Consider the following 22,305-nt stretch of genomic DNA (forward strand, 5'->3'; position numbering starts at 1 on the left):
CTGTATCCAGGCACTCCGTGTTATGTCACGCTTAAGAACAGCCCTTACCCGTGGTATATTGGCCATACACCACACCTCCGCAGACCTTATCGCTTAAATATACAATAGGAAAGACCATAGCTTACTATTTCCCTGTCCATGGTTGTATAGTACTTAATTAAGGGGCATACACAGTTTTATGTAATATAAAGTGAGATGAAGAATGCATTTGATAAAAATTTATTAAAAAGAAAATACAGGCTATAAGCAATAACCTTTAGCAATGTTAAACAGGCTCCTTGCAGTGACAGTAAAATGAAAAGGCAATTCATCACAAAACAGGTGAACCTACAGAAGAATGATTGTTTTAATGCAACACAGGCAGGGTTGGCGGTTATAAATGTACCAGTTGTAATACTGGCAATGAAAGTAAAACATTTTTTAAAACGGGTTTGATACACACTTTTCTTACATGTATTGCATGATCCATTTAGACTCAGAAGAGAAAAAAAAGTGAACATTTCTTCAAAAGTATATAATTATGATACACAGAATATGATCATAGGTGAACTTAATAGCAATGATTTAAAACTACCCCAACTGGAGAAAAAAAAATAAAATCCATCAACCCCATTGAACACAGACAAACATGATTAGCAGCAGGTTGTGTGTGGCAAGTTCCCCCGTTGCCTTCAAAGTGCTCTTAATTAAAAGCGTTGTCAGATCCAGACCCTCGGATGGCTGACATCAGGCAGTAAGGTGCGCACATCTGTGGTCTGCTACATTCACACACACTGAGAAGGGCTTCTCTGTGCCCCTCTCCAACAAAGAGCAAGACTAGGCTTTCAAGGAAGTGCAGGGACTACAGTGGAGAGCCTCGCCAATCTACTTAGATTTGGGGCTGACAAAGAATAGGTACAGTAAGGAATGAGAAGTCCACCACCAGGATTACTGGTAATTTGATTGAAAGGGCCAAGTTTTCCTACAGAACTGACTGTTTGACAAGTCAGTACTGATTGAGTATGGCAAAGTCTCAGTCTCAGAGTTGGACAAGAAAGGCACAGCATTGAGACAGGGTAAAGTCCCCTGTGACCAGTGGAAAAGGGGCCCATTTGGCTGTACCCTTAGTACAGGTCACCAACCGGGCGATCGCAATCGACTGGTCGATCTCCAAGGCATTCCTAGTCAAGCGCCAAACATTTCTGTAAAAATTAAAACAAAGCCTTGCGTTCCCATTTTTCTTTATTTGTTTTGCGCTGTTGGCAGTAGGTGCACTTGTTTCAGCAGCCATAGATCCGGGAAGGCGAAGTGTTCCCATTTCATGTCTGAAGGTAGATCTCTGCCTACTCGGCAGGCCCCGAGAGCAAATCAACAGCACCTATAGGCCTACCGCTGGCCAATCAGATAGCTCAGATCACTGTGTCTGCTGTATCATCGAACCGTACTGTAAAAATAAACCTTGAACGCACACCAAAGTTGATACTGTGAGATTTCGGAAGTTTTAAAACCATGACTAGAGAGAACGAATACGTCAGAGTTGTTTTTATGAGTAAGTTCATGTTTAAGTTGTTATTCAGCACCGTCAACACTTTGTTCCACATTTTTAGAAGCCATAAAATGCACGTTCTCCCTACTTCCATTCATGCTGCAATGAACGAGTGCAGCAAAGTGTCCCGATAAGCTTGCCTTATTAACAGCTTGTCTATTACCAGTGTGACCATATACCACATCTAAAAAAAATATATACATTGGCAGGGCAATTCAAGCATAGCCAATTTGCAGTGATAACGAATTGGGCCTATAGACTACTGCACAAACCTAATTGTTACAGAACTGTTTTCAATTGGTTAATGTTGCATAGGCGTAGTACGTTTTGAAGTCAAATAAAAATAAATAATCTGCGCTAAATCGCAGCTTGCATTTTGACCCAGCAAAGTTGGTGACCACTGCCTTAAGTAGAATCCACACCACTTGTATCGAACAGAATACGTAGTCGGACACTCAAGATGTTTGTTTTCAGTCCGTGATCCAGCACCAATATTGCTCCCCACTCGGGGGGGGGGGGATCTGTGTTTGAGTCAGTCTCAGTAAATGGTCAGGCTCATTGAGCGGTTCATCTTCTTGCCGACGAGTCTGGAGGTTTTGGGGTCAGACTGGACAGTGGAGCCGGTCAGAACTTTCTCCTCAGCTGCAGTTGTGTCAATCTGGGCCTTCTTCAGCTCCCTGGGGAAAGCAATGTACAACAGTTAGACAAACCCTGAATTAGGGATGCACATTTTTGTAAATTCTGCTGCAGACTAACCGACCCTTATTAACCGGTAAAAACATTTTCCAAACAGTAAAATTACGTGACAAACAGAAAATACTATGCATGCATACAAGGAACTGACATGTTTCATTAAGAGTTTAATGGAAACATGCAACAATAGCAAGCCTATCGTCTTAACATTCAAAAGGCTATAGCCTATTACTGACCATGTAACTCCTGTAATGAAGCAGCTAATAAAACTTCCTTTTCAAACATTTGCCAAAATGCAATTAGAGGGAAAACATAGTTTTAAACAATTCCCCTAATGTGAGTTGTGTTAGAAACTTAGAGGGGGAATTCAATAGCAACAACTAGGATGGGTTGTTAATATGACTAGGATTGTGCCTTTGGCTTCCGGACAACGAAAGAAAGTTGATGTGAAAACCAATAGAACGGGAGAGAAATGCTGGTTAATGGCACGAGGAAGTCTTTATAAAATAATTCCCTCCACGTTGCTATGGTTGGATTTTGGCTAGGCTACTATGAAGCAAGGTAAGACGCGCCTCATTATTTGAAGTAAAGTAAACCGTTCAGGTTTAAAACAATCATACTGCCTCAAGCTCATACTGCAGTGGTGGGTGACACACTGATAGCCTGCCTACCACTGACTATAGCCTATACGCTTGAATGGAAAGCGCACTTTAATTATGAGTCGTGATTAAGAAATAAAAATAGTAGCTATTTTTAATATCGTGGCCATCAAAACTGTTTAAAACACGATTGCATTTAGAATTACGTTGCACACTGACTGGGCTTACAAAAAGCACGCTTCACTCCAGTATCAGCTTTTTTTGAGGGGCTGTTCTCACGCCGTCTGACAGGTTGTAGGCTATTCCGCTCCTCAAACTTGCCTCTGTATGCCCATGTAAAAGCAAGAGCAAAAACTAGCTAACCACTGCCTTTAGTGTGTTGACAAAAACAACAACCTTCCAGGAAAAACATTGTGCTACATTCGATCGTTGTTTCACGTGGTTTCAGTGCCATTCTGTACTTACTTCTGAAGCAGGGCGTTCTTGAACTTCTCTGCGTTGAGTTCCACACGGAGCAGGTCGGCACTCATTCTAGCTGCCGTCAACAGCACTGGGTGCTTGATAAGGTCAAAGGTGGACGGCCGCCTGGCGGGGTCAGGGTGGATCATCAGCTGCAGGGTGAAGGAGAAAAAAATAAAGATTAGTACTAGCTAGCAATAATGAAAAGGCTAACACAATTCAATGGATGTTTGAGAGCACAGTTCAAATAACAATTTTATTTATCACATGCACCGAATACAACAGGTGTAGACTTGACCGTGAATGCGTACTTCAAATGAACTGTATCCCTTTCAATATCACACAGCTTCATCAGTTTGTCTTACACAAGGACAGTGAGCGCCACTGAAGGGCAGTGGCACAGAAATGTATAGGAAGAGAACAAACAATATGGATTTTTGGGGGCTGATACCAACACCGATTTTCGGGGGTCAAGGAGGCCGATATTTTATATCATTACATTTGAAGATTTTAATGACAACATTTCCCATGTATACAAGAAACATGGCTTTTCTCTGTGACTTTACTATTACACTTAGTTATCAGTAGAAAGTCATTATTCATGTTATTTATTACCTCTAAATATTAGTCTAGTATACAAGGTAAGACATTTCAAATTGGAGGGTAATTAAAAAAATAAAGGATTCCGATTGACGCACTAAACCATTCAAGTCAAATGCTTTTTTCCACCTCCACTTTTCCGAACAATTCGCACAACGTCACCAACGCTGCTGCGGTCATTCTCTGTGGCAATATGTTGTTCAAAGTGGCTAAGGAGGACGCATTAATGAGAGAAATCCTATACTACTGGAAAAATATGCTACTGAAAATATTAGGGTATAGGCTATGCAGCCAATAGGATGAATCATGAAAGGAGCGTGTCTACGTTTCATTCAGTTGCACCCCAATTAACAAGAGAGGAAACACAAAACTGACACCGGTTGTCATTTCTCGTTGCAGGCTCAGCGTATGTGCAATAACTTTTTTTCTATCGGATTAAAGAGATGAAGTCCAGACACTAGGCTTATTTTAGGAAACTTTCTGAATGGACATAAAGAATTAGTGAACTCGTACACGCACGCACGCACACCCACCAGAAAGGACCCATCAATCAAAGCCGCCTGCATCACATCCCACTCAGACACATAAGCAAATCACATTTGTCCTTTCCCAAAAATGTATGAACCTTTCCTTAACTTCAAATTAGGGACGGGCGGTATACTGTATTTTACTATATACCAGTATTGTTGCATGGCCCAGTTTGAGATTTTACTTTCTTCTATAACAGTATTTCATTGTTTGGTTTGTTAAATGTGAAAGACAACTCCGGCAGGTATAATTTCCGTTTTTATAGTTGAATTGTTTGCTACGAGTCATCTCCTCCATGCCGCTAACCACACCAAGCCCTGCCGTCACTCAAGGAGAGAGCAGTTCGACCATGGAGTCACAAGCACTTTGCCTTACACTCTGCATGGTTAGATGGATGTAACAATGTTAGTGACATGCTGCTTTCCACAAGCATTCTATAAATGACCAGTTAGTGTATCTGCTAGTTTGTTTTTTCTTAACAAGGTGCTGCTAAAATAATTTGTTAGCTGCTAATGCTAATCGTTATTTAGCTGGCTAGCTAGCTTGCTAAGTGTAAGAGGAAAGTGTTTTTGCTTTGTCATTATGGGATAGTGTGTGTAGATTGATGAGGGGGAAAAAAACATTTGAATCCATTTTAGAACACTTTGGTCAACACTTTAAGCCATAAAACGCGCATTCCCCCTACAACCAGTTTTGCAGTTGCAATGAATTAGTGTACGATAAGCTTGCATTGTTATTATTAGCGGCTGTCTTTTTTAATAGCAAGGAATATTTCACTTTCTCTGGTCATAGGAGTAACAACATTGGTGCGTGAGGTGAGTGAGGCAGAAATAATGCATTGCAACTTGAGCTTCGCCATCAGCAGGAAGACTGCCCCCTTTTCTCAGCGGCGGGAGGTAGAGCGGAGGGATGGTGAGTCAGGTGAGACAGCCTCACCGCTGCTCCCTCCCTCAGACGCAGGCCATCAATACACACAGTGCATTTGGAAAGTACTCAGACCTTCTCCCACATTTTGTTACGTTAAAACAGCCTTATTCTAAAATGAATTAAATAAAATCCTCAATCTACACACAACACCCAATAATGACGATGTGAAAAGAGGCTTTGAAATTCTTGCAAATGTATTAAAACATCAAAAAATGAAATGACCTTATTTACATAAATATTCAGACCCTTTGCTATGAGGACTCGAAATTGAGCTCCGAGACAGTATTGTGTCGAGGCGCAGGTCTGGACAAGGGTACCTAAATATATCTGGAGCATTGAAGGACCATGAACACACTACCCTCCATCATTCTTAAATGGAAGAAGTTTGGATCCACCAAGACACTTCCTAGAGCTGGCCAAACTGAGCAATCAGGGGAGAAGGGCCTTGGTCAGGGAGGTGACCACAAACCTGATGATCACTCTGACAGAGCTCCAGAGTTCCTATGTGGAGAACCTTCCAGAAGGACAACCATTTATGCAGCACTCCACCAAACAGGCCTTAATGGTAGAATAGACAGATGGAAATTACTCCTCAGAAAAAGGCAAACAGCCCCCTTGGAGTTTTCCGAAAGGCACCTAAAGGACTCTCAGACCATGAGAAACAGGATTCTCTGGTCTGATGAAACCAAGATTGAATTCTTTGGTCTGAATGCCAAGAAGCACATCAAGGAAACCTGGAACCATGCCTACGGTGAAACATGGTGGTGGTAGCATCATGCTGTGGGGATGTTTTCCAGCGGCAGGGACTGGGAGACTAGTCAGGCCCGAGGGAAAGGTGAACGGACCAAAGTACAGAGAGATCCTTGATATAAACCGTCTCCAGAGCACTCAGGATCTCAGACTGGGGCGAAGGATCACCTTCCAACAGGACAACGATCCTAAGCACAGGCAAGACAACGCAAGTCTCAATGTCCTGAGCACTCTGACTTGAACCCAATCAAACATCTCTGGAGAGACCTGAAAATAGTTGTGCGGCGACACTCCCGATCTAACCTTAGAGAGCTTGATAGGATCTGCAGAGCAGAATGGGAGAAACTCCCCAAATACAGGTGTGCCAAGCTTGTAGCGTCATATCCAGGAAGACTTGAGGCTGTAATTGCTGCCAAAGGTTCTTCAACAAAGCACTGAGTAAAGGGACTTAATATTTTTTGCTTTGTCATTATGGGGTAGTGTGTAGATAAATGAGGGGGGAAAAAACTATTTATTCCATTATCAAATAAGGCTGTAAAGTGTAAAAAGTCAAGGGGTCTGAATACTTTCCAAATGCACTGTTTATATACACTAACGCTCAAAAGCTTGGGTCACTTAGAAATGTATTTTTTTTTTCAAAAACAAGTGTCCATTAAAATAACATCAAATTGATTCAAAATACAGTGTAGACATTGTCAATGTCGTAAATGACTATTGTAGCTGGAAACGGCTGATTTTTTTATGGAATATCTACATAGGCGTACAGAGGCCCATTATCAGCAACCATCCCTCCTGTGTTCCAATGGCACGTTGTGTTAGCTAATCCAAGTTTATCATTTTAGAAGGCTAATTGATCATTAGAAAACCCTTTTGCAATTATGTTAGCACAGCTGAAAACGGTTGTGCTAATTAAATAAGCAATAAAACTGGCCTTCTTTAGACTAGTTGAGTATCTGGAGCGTCAGCGTTTGTGGGTTCGATTACAGGCTCAAAATGGCCAGAAACAAAGATCTTTCTTCTGAAACTCGTCAGTCTATTCTTGTTCTGAGAAATTATGGCTATTCCATGCGAGAAATTGCCAAGAAACTGAAGATCTCGTACAACGCTGTGTACTACTCCCTTCACAGAACAGCGCAAACTGGCTCTAACCAGAATAGAAAGAGGAGTGGGAGGCCCCGGTGCACTACTGAACAAGAGGAAAAGTATATTAGAGTGTCTAGTTTGAGAAACAGACGCCTCACAAGTCCTCAACTGGCAGCTTCATTAAATAGTACCCGCAAAACACCAGTATCAACGTCAACAGCGAAGAGGCGACTCCGGGATACTAGCCTTCTAGGCAGAGTTGCAAAGAAAAAGACATCTCAGACTGGCCAATAAAAATAAAAAAGATTAAGATGGGCAAAAGAACAGACACTGGACAGAGGAACTCTTACTTGATCGCCAGTATTTTCTAGTCAAATTTACTCCACAGACTTCCCCTTTACCTCCTGAGCAACCAGTAAACATTCCCCCGTTTCAAGTTTATTTGCCACTTCCTCTGCATCCATTTTGCTGTCACGTGTTCAGAGTTTGTTACAACCAATTATTGATGTGATTATGATATGCTATAGGTCAGTCCCAATTGGTCACGTGCATGCGATGCATACATGTTTCATGTAAAGACAGCAAGGGTTGAGGGAATATTTTTCCTAAACAAAATTAGGGGATTTCGGTAACATAACATTACAGTCAGAAATGGCTGTAATTATGTTGCAGCTTCAGCAACACGGACAGCACAATAAATGCAGTTCAAGTTCTGTGGTAGTCGCTGCAGCAGGAAGGAGAGACACAATGGGTGCTTGTCACACAGTCACTTGCTGCAATATATATATATATTTTTTTTTTACAGTGCATTAAGGCTGAGCCCAGCATAATCAGATCAATTGCAGTCAGACTCCCTTGTCATTTGTGTGTCTCAGTGCTTGATTTGATTAACATTTAGGATGTGTCTCATACATACAGTTGAAGTTGGAAGTTTACATACACCTTAGCCAAATACATACTGTTTTTCTTCACAATCTTTGACATTTAATCCTAGTAAAAATTCCCTGTCTTAGGTCAGTTAGGATCACCACTTTATTTTAAGAACGTGAAATGTCAGAATAATAGTAGAGAGACTTATTTATTTCAGCTTTAATTTCTTTCATCACATTCCCAGTGGGTCAGAAGTTTACATACACGCAATTAGTGTTTGGTAGCATTGCCTTTAAATTGTTTAACTTGGGTCAAACGATTCAGGTAGCCTTCCACGAGCTTTCCACAATAAGTTGGGTGAATTTTGGCCCATTCCTCCTGACAGAGCTGGTGTAACTGAGTCAGGTTTGTAGGCCTCCTTGCTTGCACATGCTTTTTCAGTTCTACCCACAAAGTATCTATAGGATTGAGGTCAGGGCTTTGTGATGGCCACTCCAATACCTTGACTTTGCAGTCCTTAAGCCATTGTACCACAACTTTGGAAGTATGCTTGGGGTCATTGTCCATTTGGAAGACCCATTTGCAACCAAGATTTAACTTCCTGACTGATGTCTTCAGATGTTGCTTCAATATATCCACATAATTTCCTGCCTCTGATGCCATCTATTTTGTGAAGTGCACCAGTCCCTCCTGCAGCAAAGCACCCCCACAACATGATGCTGTCACCCACGTGCTTCACGGTTGGGATGGTGTTCTTCGGCTTGCAAGCCTCCCCCCTTTTCCTCCAAACATAACGATGGTCATTATGGCCAAACAGTTCTATTTTTGTTTCATCAGACCGGAGGACATTTCTCCAAAAAAGTACGATCTTTGTCCCCATGTGCCATTGCAAACCGTAGTCTGGCTTTTTAATGGTGGTTTTGGAGCAGTGGCTTCTTCCTTGCTGAGCGGCCTTTCAGGTTATGTCGATATAGGACTCGTTTTACTGTGGATATAGATACTTTTGTACCGGTTTCCTCCAGTATCTTCACAAGGTCCTTTGTTGTTGTTTTGGGATTGATTTGCACTTTTCGCACTAAAGTACGTTCATCTCTAGGAGACAGAACGAGTCTCCTTCCTGAGCGGTATGACGGCTGCGTGGTCCCATGGTGTTTATACTTGCATACTATTGTTTGTACAGATGAATGTGGTACCTTCAGGCATTTGGAAATTGCTCCCAAGGATGAACCAGACTTGTGGAGGTCTACAAAGTTTTTTCCCCCCTGAGGTCCTGGCTGATTTCTTTTGATTTTCCCATGATGTCAAGCAAAGAGGCACTGAGTTTCAAGGTAGGCCTTGAAATACATCTACAGGGACATCTCCAAATGACTCAGTTAGCCTATCAGAAGCTTCTAAAGCCATGATGACATTTTCAGGAATTTTCAAAGCTGTTTAAAGGCACAGTCAACTTAGTGTATGTAAACTACAGTGAATTATAAGTGAACTAAATCTATTAATAAACAATTGTTGGAAAAATTACTTGCGTCATGCACAAAGTAGATGTCCTAACCGACTTGCCATAACTATAATTTGTTAACAAGACATTTGTGGAGTGGTTGAAAAACAAGTTAATGACTCCAACCTAAGTGTACGTATGTAAACGTCTGACTTCAACTGTATATATGAATAAAAAAACATTTAAAAATTTCAACCAATCGATTCAGATGACTCTTGGTCGACCAAGTTCTTTTTTGTCAGGGACAGCCCTAATGGAAATAAATTGAAGAGGAAAGTTAAGGCTGATATAGAGATAGCTGTGAAGATGCAATTGACCATTAGAAAATAGAAACAGGCACGCAACCTGTCCGTAGCCTAATGATCAGCAATTGAAACATTTTTGTGAAGCAATGGGTGGTTATGTTGACACGACATTTTCATTTGAGTGAGTTATCTGTGTCACCACTTACTGATAAGGGTAAACTTCTGCTAAACCTTTTTTTCCCCCTCTGTCTTTTAGAGTTACCTATAGCACAGGTGGTCGCCTAGATTCACTTTAGCAGGCCTATAATATATAGCAGAATATATTAAATTAAAAAGTACACATCGTTCTTCACTGTTCCCTTTTTGTGCAATTCACGCATCTCCGCAGGCAAATCTCTTCAACGAGTAGCCTATACGGTGCATTCGGAAAGTATTCAGATCCCTTGACTTTTCCACATTGTTACATTACAGCATTATTCTAAAATGGATTACATATAGTCCCCCCCCCCCTCAATCTACACACAACACCCCATTATGACAAACCAAAAACAGGTTTTTAGAGATGTTAGCAAAAAATTAAAATATCACATTTACATAAGTATTCAGAGCCTTTACTCAGTACTTTGTTGAAGCACCTTTGGTAGCGAATACAGCCTCAAGTGTTCTTGGGTATGATGCTACAAGCTTGGCACACCTGTATTTGGGGAGTTTCTCTAATTCTTCTCTGCAGATCCTCAAGCTGTCAGTTTGGATGGGGAGCTTTGCTGCACAACTATTTTCAGGCCTCTCCAGAAATGTTCAATCGGGTTCATGTCCGGGCTCTGGCTGGGCCACTCAAGGACATTCAAAGACTTGTCCCAGAAGCCACTCCTGCATTGTCTTGGCTATGTACTTAGGGTTGTTGTCCTGTTGGAAGGTGAACCGTTGCCCCAGTCTGAGGTCCTGAGCGCTCTGGAGCAAGTTTTTAAATCAAGGATTTCTCTGTACTTTGCTCTGTTCATCTTTCCCTCAAGCCTGACTAGTCACCCAGTCCCTGCCGCTGAAAAACATCTCCACAGCATGATGCTGCCACCACCATGCTTCACCGTAGGGATGGTGCCAGGTTTCCTCCAGACGTGACGCTCGGCATTCAGACCAAAGAGTTCAATCTTGGTTTCATCAGACCAGAGAATCTTGTTTCTTATGGTCAGAGAGTCCTTTAGGTGCCTTTTGGCAAACTCCAAGCAGGCTGTCATGTGCCTTTTACTGAGGAGTGGCTTCTGCCTGGCCACTACCATAAAGGCCTGATTTGTGGAGTGCTGCAGATATGGTTGTCCTTCTGGAAGGTTCTCCCATCTCCACAGAGGAACTCTAGAGCTCTGTCAGAGTGACCATCAGGTTCTTGGTCACCTCCCTGAACAAGGCCCTTCTCCATCGATTGCTCAGTTTGGCCCGGCCAGCTCTAGGAAAAGTCTTGATGGTTCCAAACTTCTTCCATTTAAGAATGATGGAGGCCAATGTGTTCTTGGGGACCTTCAATGCTGCAGACATTTTTCAGTACCATTCCCCAGGTCTGTGCCTCTAAAAACCTGTTTTTTCTTTGTCATTATGGGGTGTTGTGTGTAGATTGTATTAAATACGTTTTTCTCATTATTTTCAAATAAGGCTGTAACGTAAAACAAAATATGGAAAAACTCAAGGGGTCTGAATACTTTCCGAATGAATATAGACAAACAGCAATATAGTTTGAAACTTATTTGTGATGTCATCACATTGGCCAAATTGATACGGTGCTGCATTGTAAACGTAACAAATTGACCTGTCAGTGGCAGTGTCCCAGATAATTTATATTGGTCAACAACTTAATTTCACATGTGAAAAGATGGGATTTAAAAATATATATTTTTAATTGAACCTGTTCCCGAATAAATAACTGACGTATTGTGGCAGGACGATATTTCGCAATTGGTGTGAACAGAGTTTTAAAACAAGACCTAGTATTTTTCCCCCCCCTTCCTCCCAATTATTCGGACGAAAATAAGCCTTTTGTTTTTAAAGTTAATAAAAATAAACCATGACAGTAAGCCTATTTAAAACAGTTTTCACCCTTATTTTATTTTCACGGCAGTCTTCATCCATAACCGTCAGTTACACGGTTATTCAATTACCGTCACAGCCCTACATGTGTGCTCTAGTTCCTCAACGGCACAGCTAGGAGAGCTCAAAAAAGTACCTTATAGTTGAAGACTCTTCTTTGAGTCATAAAAGTGCATTGAAATTGCTTAGGAACTGTACACACTTTGGAAAGCTGTGTGGCCCCTTGGAGACACCAGTTAGTCCTCTCACTCAAACCCTTGTCATTTTTTTGGTCTTACGTTGCACCTACCCTAATTTTCCAGGAATAGTCTTATGTTAGTGAATTTATCCAGAGTATTTTCAGATTTCGTATCAACAAATGCAGCAGTAAATACAGTAAATGTAAAATGCACATAGAATCAACAGTATAATGTTTGGACTCAGTCTTGTGAACGGTTGTGTCCTCACCTTTGGTCTAATAATGTTCCCATAATCCCCAAACTGTTCTCTTTCAATTGCTACCATGGTTATGCATATGCTTTCATATTTCTTCTGTAAGAAACATTTCAATTTAGCCCTATCCATATTGGCCCATTCCTACAAGTGTAAAGGGTTAATGAATACATTTTTAAAATAAACAATACATTTCACTTTGTTTTTCCCAATCCAACTACATAACAATGGTAATAATTTGATTTGAAAGGTAAAGCTCTTGATAAACTGGGAAAATCAAGATGGCATAGGCCTACTCACAATACAGTTAAATGCATATTCAACAGGTGTGTGAGCATGCTTTGAGTTATTGAGCTTGTTTTGGCTTATTTCAGTGGAGTCTATGGTGCTACAGATGGCAAGCGATCCATTGTCCTTCCATTTTGGGACTTACATTAGCCTACTGATCAACATTTGTATAGAAGCAGCCTAATCTCTTCTTTCATAAACTCACTGTTCCTAGGCCGTCATTGAAAATAAGAATTTGTTCTTAACCGACTTGCCTAGTTAAACAAAGGTAAAATAAATAAAATAAAAAAGGTGCATTGTCTCTAAAACTGGAGCAGACCAGTCACTCAAGACACTCCTCTCACATGCAACAGTTCCTCTAGAAAGAGAAAGTAATTTAAACCAGTGAACGGTTTTGGAAACAATCTTGCTAAGCATACTAAAACAAATAAAGTTTTAGGAGAGTGAACTGCCGTTAGCTTCAGCTGTAAGCTAGCTAGCAAAGTTATGCTAGCGGAATGTAACCTATTTTGCTAGCTAGCAAAGTTATGCTAGCTGAATGTAACCTATGACGGTTAAGGCCTGTATATGGACATTTTACCAAACAGTAAATTAATGATCACGTGTTATTATTCAAGTGTGCTTAAGCCAGGAGTTCCCAAACACAAGCCAACCTATATGCAGCATGAGTGGGTAGCTAACACGATGCAGTCCAGCCAGAGGTACATCGCCGGCTTGCAACAGTGCACTCGCGCTAAATGGACTTCCGGCTGCGCAGGGCCGATCGACTAGGAAAGGCTAATATAGTTCTTACCTTGAGTAGACTCAGGAATTGCTGAGAGAGAACTTGTGGGATGGGTGGAAGTTTTCCCTGACGGATCTGGTGCCACTTGTCCCCATTGCTGGGCATAGGCTCTGCCCCAGAGGCACTGATCACAGTCAGGGCCAGGGAAAAGACGTCTGCCTTTGTCAAGTTACTGTAGTCCTGGGAGAAAAGCTTGACGTGATTAGGAAAGCTGTAGAGAACCATTTGAATGATCCATTTGAATGATCAAATACTACACTTTAGCCAGGGAGAATCTGTTAAGTTTCTCCTGGAGAGAACACTCACCTCTTGAAGGACTTCATTTGCCAGGAACCTGCTGTCACCTTCCTCAACTTGAGGATTGTTTAACCTCGTCACGTGGCCAAGGTCCCCTATTTTGTACACGACACTGGTGGCCAGTCCATCCTTTTCGTCCTCCTCGTCACACGTGTCTACTACACTACCAATCGTCTTGCGTGAGATAAAAATATTGCCTGAAAGAGACAATACGCAAATTAGTTTTCTAACCAGGTTTCCATACAACCTTTTTATGTGGGTAAAGTACATGTCGGATAAAAAAAAATGTAATGACAGGCCTGATGAAAATAGAACATTTCCGGTAAACTTCCAAATGTCGACAAAATAAAATACGCTAGAGAAGGTGGGATCTTGTCGGTAAAATGAATTATGCGAAGTAAACTTGGAGTCACACAATCACTTGTGGTTCTGCTACTATGACTCGTTGGGAAAAGCATGCAGTTTATTAGGCTACAGATTAAATAAAGGATGATGACCGTCACAGGGTGGTGAAAGTGCAAGGTGATGATCTTGATGGTCCTTTCCAATAAATATCAAGGCTGCCGTTTGACAAACAAATATTCTCGCTCTTTTGTCCATCATAATAATAATCTCATGTAGTAGGCTATACGTGCGCTCTAGCCAACAGCGCACAGATAGCGCTGTTGGATAGAAGCGCACGTGCCAATACCAGAGTGGTCTCACTCGCTGTATAACGCTAAAAAAAAAACAATTGTGACAAAACCATCAGTAGAGTTGAAAATGCGATGAAAACCCATTTAACTTGTTTTTTTGTGTGTACTTTTTTTTTTTGTGTGTAATTTAAAAACGCCAAAAAAGTATTTATGTGCGTCATCATGCACAGCCTTTTATCTGCAACAAGTCAATTTGATGGAAGAATCTCTCGTGGGTAAACGCACATATTGTTTTTATGCAGATTTTTTAATAATCGCATGAAAATCTGTCGCCAATTGGATGGAAACTAGCCAATGACTAAGACAAAAACACGTCAAACAAATTGCATTAAGCATTGAATTAGGGATGTGTTTCACAAGAGTTCCTTCTGTAACATTTTTTTTACTTGAAAACAATTTGACACAAGCAAGAGCATTGTGCTGGTTTCTCTTATTTGCTGTTAAATTCATCTCCTGATACAAAAGGTTCATGCTTTCCCCTCAGTGGTACTTACTAGGCTTGATGTCCATGTGGACCAGTGAGGACGAGTGGATGTACTTGAGGCCGCGCGTCACCTGCAGCAGAAGGTCCTTCAACTCCAGCTCTGACAGGAAGCCGAGCCGCCGGTAGTTCTTGGCCGTGACGTCCGAGAGGGTGCCGGCGTTGCAGTACTCATTCTGGATGAGCATGCGGTCATCCTCAGCCCAGGCAGAGTAGTAGCGCACCACGTGGGGGTGCTGGCCCAGCACGGCGTGGGCGTACACCTCCCGGAGGGCGTTCTGCCTACGGTGGGAAGAACAGATGTGGTAAGATTTGGCATTTCTTCAAGTTAGATGTTTACCGTGCCTGTTAAGACTGTGGATATGACATCTCGCTATTGCCAGCTTTAAGTCTCGAGACTGAATTCAGCAAGAGTGTCCATACGCAATAGATCAACTCCAACTTACTCATCCACAGAACCTGCCAGGGGCTTCTTTGAACACTTGATGGCGTACACGCAGCCATCCAGTCTTTTCACACACTTGAAGACGGCACCATACTCCCCACAGCCGATCTTTTCTAGCTCGTGGAACTCTGAGGCATACCTGGAATTCATGTTGCTCTCCATCATGGTTATTCTCTGAGGATAGACAATGAATAGAGAATCATATTCATCCAAATTATATATAGTTACACCATGTTATCATTATCTCACATTACACTCCATTTAACTGCATACGCGCAAATGCACATCAGGCTGAGAGCTTTGCTGATCGACAAAATAACATGACCACAATGCTGTAAAGAAATCAGGACAAGAAAATAACTACCTTTGGTGGAAGGACTTCTTCCTCTGTTTCAGCATCACTCACTTCCATGTCCTCACCACAGGAGCTGAATAAGACAAGACAAAGAGCTTGTTAGCGCACATTCTACACACCAGTGGGCAGCACTGAAGCCTTCACACACACACACACACACACGGCAGAGTTCATTAGTGACCATGATGGGGTCTTGGTTTCCTGCCAGACTTTTGCCGTACTCATGCTTGTCAACGGATTTAACGAACCAGGCTAGAAATAACAATGGGCTACAATCTGTGTGTACCGACATACGGACACATTCAGGTATCAAGTGATAAGATAGTGTTCAATTATTGTCTGTTGAAAATTGGACTCAGTTATATTGCTAGATAGTCTAATACTTAGTTGGCAAAAACAAAGTTAGTCCTACATTCTAACAATGCTTAATGAGTGACATACTCATTATAGTGTGCCCTCTTTCTGCTGTTCCTCTGTTGAGTTGCAGACTGGATGAGGAGGGATTCGGGGGTGAAGGGGTTGATGTTGACCAAAGGGGTCTGGCTTCTCCTGCTGTCCAGACCAGGTTTCCCTGTGGATTCTACATTCCCAAAGAGGGCTACTCTCCTACTTGAGGACGCTGAGCTGGCAGTTCTGGCAGTTCTGGCTTTGTTCAGCAAACTCTGCAAATGACATAATTAACATATTCAAGACATGTCGAGACACTTAGACAAGCCTTTAGATAAAGTTAAAATAACCTTAATGAATTGAAATAACATCACATATAAATAACTAATTGAGTAAAGTTGAAGTGAAAATCAAAATATGCCTTTCAATGTAAATACTGATGTCTGATTTGGAATCTGACTGACGAGATATATATAAAATAAATATAGGTCACTGGGCCTTTAGTATTATTCCAACAACAACTACCTTTACATTTTTGAAAACGTTACGTTTCAGTCAATTGGCTAGCTGTCAGCCTGCTGTTATGTAATTGTACAATACTACCTGTACAAAAGAGGGCGTTACTATTAATCCATTAACAGGTGCCTATTCATTTTTTTAAACATTTCAAGTTTCAATGAGTCATTAGGTCATGCTGCCAATATGCAGATGTTACTAGATGCCAATACGATCTCGCTGACTCGTGCTTGGCTCTGCCCTACTCCTTGTTTGTTCTGCCCACTATGGCTCATTTGTTTCCATTGGAAACGACAGGCTGTGGTCTCTTGGTTTAGTTATAAAAAATCTTTGGCTTAACTAGCGTGACTAGTTAAGCCTCCCGAGCGGCGCATCGGTCTAAGGCACTGCTTCGCAGTGCTTGAGGCGTCACTACAGCCCTGGATTCGATTCCAGGCTGATTCACAGCCGGCCGTGACCGGGAAACCGATTAGGCGGTGCATAATTGGCCCAGCAACGTCCGGGCCAGTTGTGTCGGAGGAAACATCGTACATTGGTGCGGCTGGCTTCCGGGTTAAGCGAGCAGTGTGTCAAAAAGCAGTACGGCTTGGCGGGGTCGTGTTTCAGAGGACGCATGGCTCTTGACCGTCACCTCTCCCGAGTCCGTAGGGGAGTTGCTGCGATGGGACAAGACTAACTACCAATTGGATATCAAAGTTGGGTAGAAGTACAAAAACATTAAAATTTAACTAGCCAACCGGCACTTCCACTGGCTAGCGGGTCATCTCAGAGCATGAATATAAAATGTTAATATTGTCAGAAAAAAAAAAAAAATTAAAATCGGCCATGGCGATAATAATTTGAGTAATTCAGAGGATGTTTTGTGCACTAAAAAGTGTCTTTATTAGGAATTTTCTACTTTGACTTCTCTATGGGTCAGTCAAAAACGTGCTTCCAGACTGGAACCCTGGCCCCTTGGTCAAAAGCCATACTGCCGTTTCAATAACCACGTTTACATGCGCACAGTATTGCAGATAGTAGCGCATATCCCTCTTATGGGCTTAAAAATCCTACAAGTACCACCACCACATTTCATACAGGACAAATCTTTCCACTGCTTTGGAGTTATTCTGTTTTCTCTACGGTCCCTAAACAAAACAGACAATTTTACAAGCGTTAACTAGATTACTAATGCATTCAATCTATCAATGCAAGATATTCTGGTGAGCACTACTTTATTTAGTCTTCTGGGGCAACAAGTTATGACAGAAGAGAAGAGGTATGCATCTAACTATAGTTGACAAACAAACAGCCTTCCAAATGACAAATTATAATATGGCCTACCAATGTTGGAAATTATAAGCAGAAGCTTATATGAATTAGGAGTGAAAGTAGCCAGTAGGCTATATGATCCAGTACAGAGTATCAGCAAAATAAGTTGTGGAATTCTGAACTGTAGGTAACCTACTTTGTGAAGTGATTTGTTTGACAAAAATCAAGATGAAAACATCACAACACCCATGATATGTTAAACAGCCTGTGCAGCGAAAAACACCAGTAAATGGGATATGATGTTTACATGCAACAGTATCCCATCTAAGATCAGCATCTCTCAGGCATATTATTCGGGTTTTGCATAACTGAGACAAGTTTCATCGGGTTATTGTAAAACAGGATATGATGTTTATATGCGTCCACTCAAACAGAATACTTGAGTTTACCGAATAATAACGGGATATTGCGTGTGTATGTAAACGTGGTCAATGAGGCTGACTGACGTGTATGTAATTGTACACCACTATAAAAGTGGGTTCTTTCAAAAGCTAGTTGTTTTATTTTCTTACTTTCTACAAGAGTGGCAATTGGTGCACAAATTATGCATTTCATGAAATTTATATTAGAAAATGCATAAACTGGCAAACATAGCTACTCCAACGTTAATGCAATATAAATAGTTACATTCTTCCTTACTACAAGGGTGGCACATGGTGCACAAATCATATCATAAAAATATATATATTCTTGAAAATATCAGAAAAGGCATAAAATTGCTACTACTAATGACTCCATAAATGTTAGCTAGCGTTAGCTACATTGCACCAAGTTGTCAAAACGATATTAGCCAATAATAGTGGGTATGTTTCTTATAGGTTGCAGGTTTTCTGCATCAAAAGTTCTCAAACCTTTGGTGTGTGTGGAGTATCATAAAGGAGTAGTTTTTTGAAGGTTTTATGTGGAGGTATGTCGGGGCAGTCTGGAATAGGTGAGCTCGAGCAGTCCCCGTCTTCCTGAATGCATGACCGCTCGGGTGAACTCCCGTACACCTGAGAGTTTTTCCGTGGTGACGCCGGGGAGCCCGTCATGAAAATAGCGCTACTGGGGGACTGAAGTTGAGACGGATAACTGAATCCTTCTTCGCCCCACCGGCACGGTTCCACATCATCCGCAGTCCGATTCAGAGGGCTGTTGTCCTCGAGTCGTTTAATATCGACACTGTCCAGTCGCATTGGAGAGTCAATTTCTGTAAAACCCGATGCGTCTCCTGTACTGTTGCCGTCATCTTCATTGTTCGGTGCAAACGCTAACTTTTGACGTATAGGTCGGGCGTTGGGAGATAAACTTCCATGACAACTGTAACGCTGCATTTTTCATTTAAACCCTGGCTATCAATTCTTAAAAATGTGGTTGTTTATACTTAGCTAACAAAAAAATTGTAACCAACTGTTAGCTAATCTGCGTAAATCACTATGCAACTATAACGTTAGCTAGCTAAATTATCTACCCACCAGTATCTAGCACAATACGATTATTAGCGTGTGATATGAAGAGTCACTGTGCACCAGAAAAGTCCAGAAACCGACGTCGGCCTGCCGCGCAGCAAAATTGACGTTAGCTAGTAAGCTACAGTAAATTAGCTACTGTAGCAAACGAGATGGCAAAAAGTAAACACACTTGCTCAGAGACCTCCTAGACCTTACATTCCGAACACTTTGTCGTTATCTTGACTTGATGTATCGCAAATTTTACATAACCAGCAAGCCTATTTTCATCTGATACATTTGCTCCGAATACGTATATATATATTTTCTACGTTCGTTAATATAAAAGTCTAGTTAGACGCCCATGCCGTGGCCACTCCTACTAGCCAACGTTACAAGCACAGATAAAACAATGACACAGATATTTCACTGGATGTGTAAATGTGAAGCATCCGTTTTTCGGTTCCACTCACTACCAAATATGGTAGTGAAAGGAAGCCCACTGGGAGAAGTGGGAACAAGATGGGTTTTGGCCGAGATTCTCCAAATGCCGTTTTCTGTTACTAAAATTCCAATATGTTATGAACAGAGTGGACTACGTTTTGTAGACCTTAGCCTTTACAAACGTTTTTTTTTTTTAAATTGCGCTGTTTAGAGTGCAAGGGCAGAGTTATTGCACATGAGCACTTCCCAGAGTAGGCGTTCCCTAACGGAAATATGCAGTTATATACTAGCACGCGCCAATAGGATATCGCTAGCGCGTGCTTCTCTTCCCTCCTCTTTGCTTGTTCTACCCACGATGACTCATTTGTTCCCATTGGAAACGACAAGCTGTGGTCTCTTGGTTTAGTTATAAAAATCTTTGTTACGAGTTAAGTCAGTTATTTTAGCTACGGCGGAAAATGGCTGCCCGGCACAGCAACTCCTTGTCCAGAAACAGTAACCCACAAAATTATCCCGTAAACTCGCAATAAAATGAATCGGCTATTTTAAAACATTACAAACTAGAAAAGTGTATTTTCACAAAAAGTCATTCACTAGCTAGCTATGTTTACAAAAATAGTTTTAATGTTCCTCCTATCACGCGCATGGTGCAGTGCTTCCCGCGACCGTTGATGAGATGACCTACTCATCAGCCAATGGGTACGACCCATGAGTTTTCAAAAGATGGGCGTTTCGGTGGGTGTAACCAACGATTAGGTATTATTTTGACAAGATGGTAGCGTGACCACTCTAACATTGGAAATACATGTCCTCAAAGATGGAAGGCCGGCAGGACCATCTCTAGCCAATGAGCAACATGGTTTGAGAGCATGTCGGATTATTCTGTAGGTAAATCCGAGCTCTCCATTTAGTTTGTGTTCATTTTTGCATGTCCATCATCCGTTTTGTATAATATGTTACAAATTTGCAAACGTACAATACGTTACAATCGTATGATATGTTACAAATGTAAAAATCTACCAGCCATTTTTTGTGTGCTAAAATTACACCAACAAAACACAAAAAACAGATGAGCATGCTTTGTAATGTTTCCAAAACAAATGTATTACTAGTAAGAAGTAATGTAGTATAATTGTTTCATTTCATTTTTTGGGACCTGAGTCTTAACCAAAATATTACAGATTACCCCAAAAATGTGTTCATGTTACCGGAGTAATGTGACTCAAGTCATGTTTGTGCCTGTGAGATTGAGTCTGACTAGTAGAAGTGTTGTCTTTACTTCTGTCGTTGAAATTCTTACACAGGGACACTCAAGTCAATTTTAAATTGGAGAGGTTAATAATGCAATAGACAGGTCAAGGCAGGCAGGGGTCAGTTAACCAGAGGTGGGGCAACGGTACCAGACGGCAAGCAGGGTCAGGGTAGACAGAGGACAAAAATCCAGAGGTGGGGTACAGGTCAGGCAGAGTGATCAGGCAGGCAGGCTCAGAGTCAGGACAGGCAAGGGTCAGGACAGGCAAGGGTCAGGACAGGCAAGGGTCAAAACCAGGAAGGTGAGGAAAAAGCGAGACTTGGAAAAGCAGTCGCTGAGACACAAAAAACGCTGGTTGACTTGACAAACTGGTAACAGAGAACACAGGTATAAATACACAGGGGATAACGGGGAAGATGGGCGACACCTGGAGGAGGGTGGAGACAATCACAAGGACAGGTGAAACAGATCAGGGCGTGACAACTGTTGTGTCATCGACAAAGTGACATCTATTACAAAACACCAAAAAGTGTAATGACCATTAGAGATTGTCAAGCCAAGCCTTTGATACTGGTTAAGCCTACAAGGTAGAGAGGCATATATTTTATATAATTATAAATATCAGATTTCCCTCTAGCTCATCATTGTCTGCAGCCTGCTCTGATCGTAGTGTAATGAAACAGGCAGGGAGAGTGAGCTCTTTTGTGGTGGCCGGTGAACCCTAAACCTTATGGCCCTTAGTCCTGCGTAGTATTGACTGTGCCCCAAAAGCATGCTGAAGTGGAAAAGTCAACATCCCGGTTTATAAACACAGGGTCGCTACAGTTATTATATGTGGTCGTAAACATTATTTTAAATTAATACTATGAGGGGGAGGGTGTTCCATTTATTTTACAGTACTACGGGAGGGTCATGTGAAAATATTTGTAACTTTGGGGAGGGGGGTGCATTTTCTTTTATGACACCTTGAGTTGGACCAGCCCCTCCCCCACAGTAAATTTAGATCTGTCCCTTTGAAACACATTTGGCGTCGGTTACAGCTGTGATTATTTTTGGGTAAGTCTATAAGAGCTTTGCACACCTGGATTGTGGAATATTTGCCCATTTTTATAAAAATACATTTTCAAGCTCTGTCTAGATGTTGGGGATCATGGTCAGACAGCAATTTTCAAGTCTTGCCATTGATTTTTAAGCAGACTAAGTCAAAACTGTAACTTGGCCACTCAGGAACATTCACTGTCTTCTTGATAAGCAACTCCAATGTCGATTTGTCCTTGTGTTCATTGTCATTTAGGTCATTATTGCGGCGTCACTACAATATTCTTGATCCATCCTCAGTTT

General features: G+C 41.6%; 1 protein-coding gene across 1 annotated transcript; it reads right to left on the reverse strand.

Moving 5' to 3' along the window:
• Positions 1-203: 203 nt before the first annotated feature.
• Positions 204-20,393, reverse strand: LOC115197066 (wee1-like protein kinase 1-A). Its single transcript, XM_029758240.1, has 9 exons — positions 18,693-20,393; positions 16,069-16,289; positions 15,637-15,700; positions 15,274-15,446; positions 14,841-15,109; positions 13,661-13,848; positions 13,364-13,534; positions 3,283-3,428; positions 204-2,202 (listed from the first exon to the last, which is right to left on the reverse strand). The coding sequence occupies exons 1-9, from the start codon at positions 19,152-19,154 to the stop codon at positions 2,064-2,066; spliced, it is 1,833 nt and encodes a 610-aa protein (XP_029614100.1). The 5' UTR covers positions 19,155-20,393; the 3' UTR covers positions 204-2,063.
• Between the last annotated feature and the right edge of the window lie 1,912 nt (positions 20,394-22,305).

The sequence above is a fragment of the Salmo trutta genome, chromosome 7 (genome assembly GCF_901001165.1).
Source record: "Salmo trutta chromosome 7, fSalTru1.1, whole genome shotgun sequence".
Lineage (NCBI taxonomy): Eukaryota > Metazoa > Chordata > Actinopteri > Salmoniformes > Salmonidae > Salmo > Salmo trutta.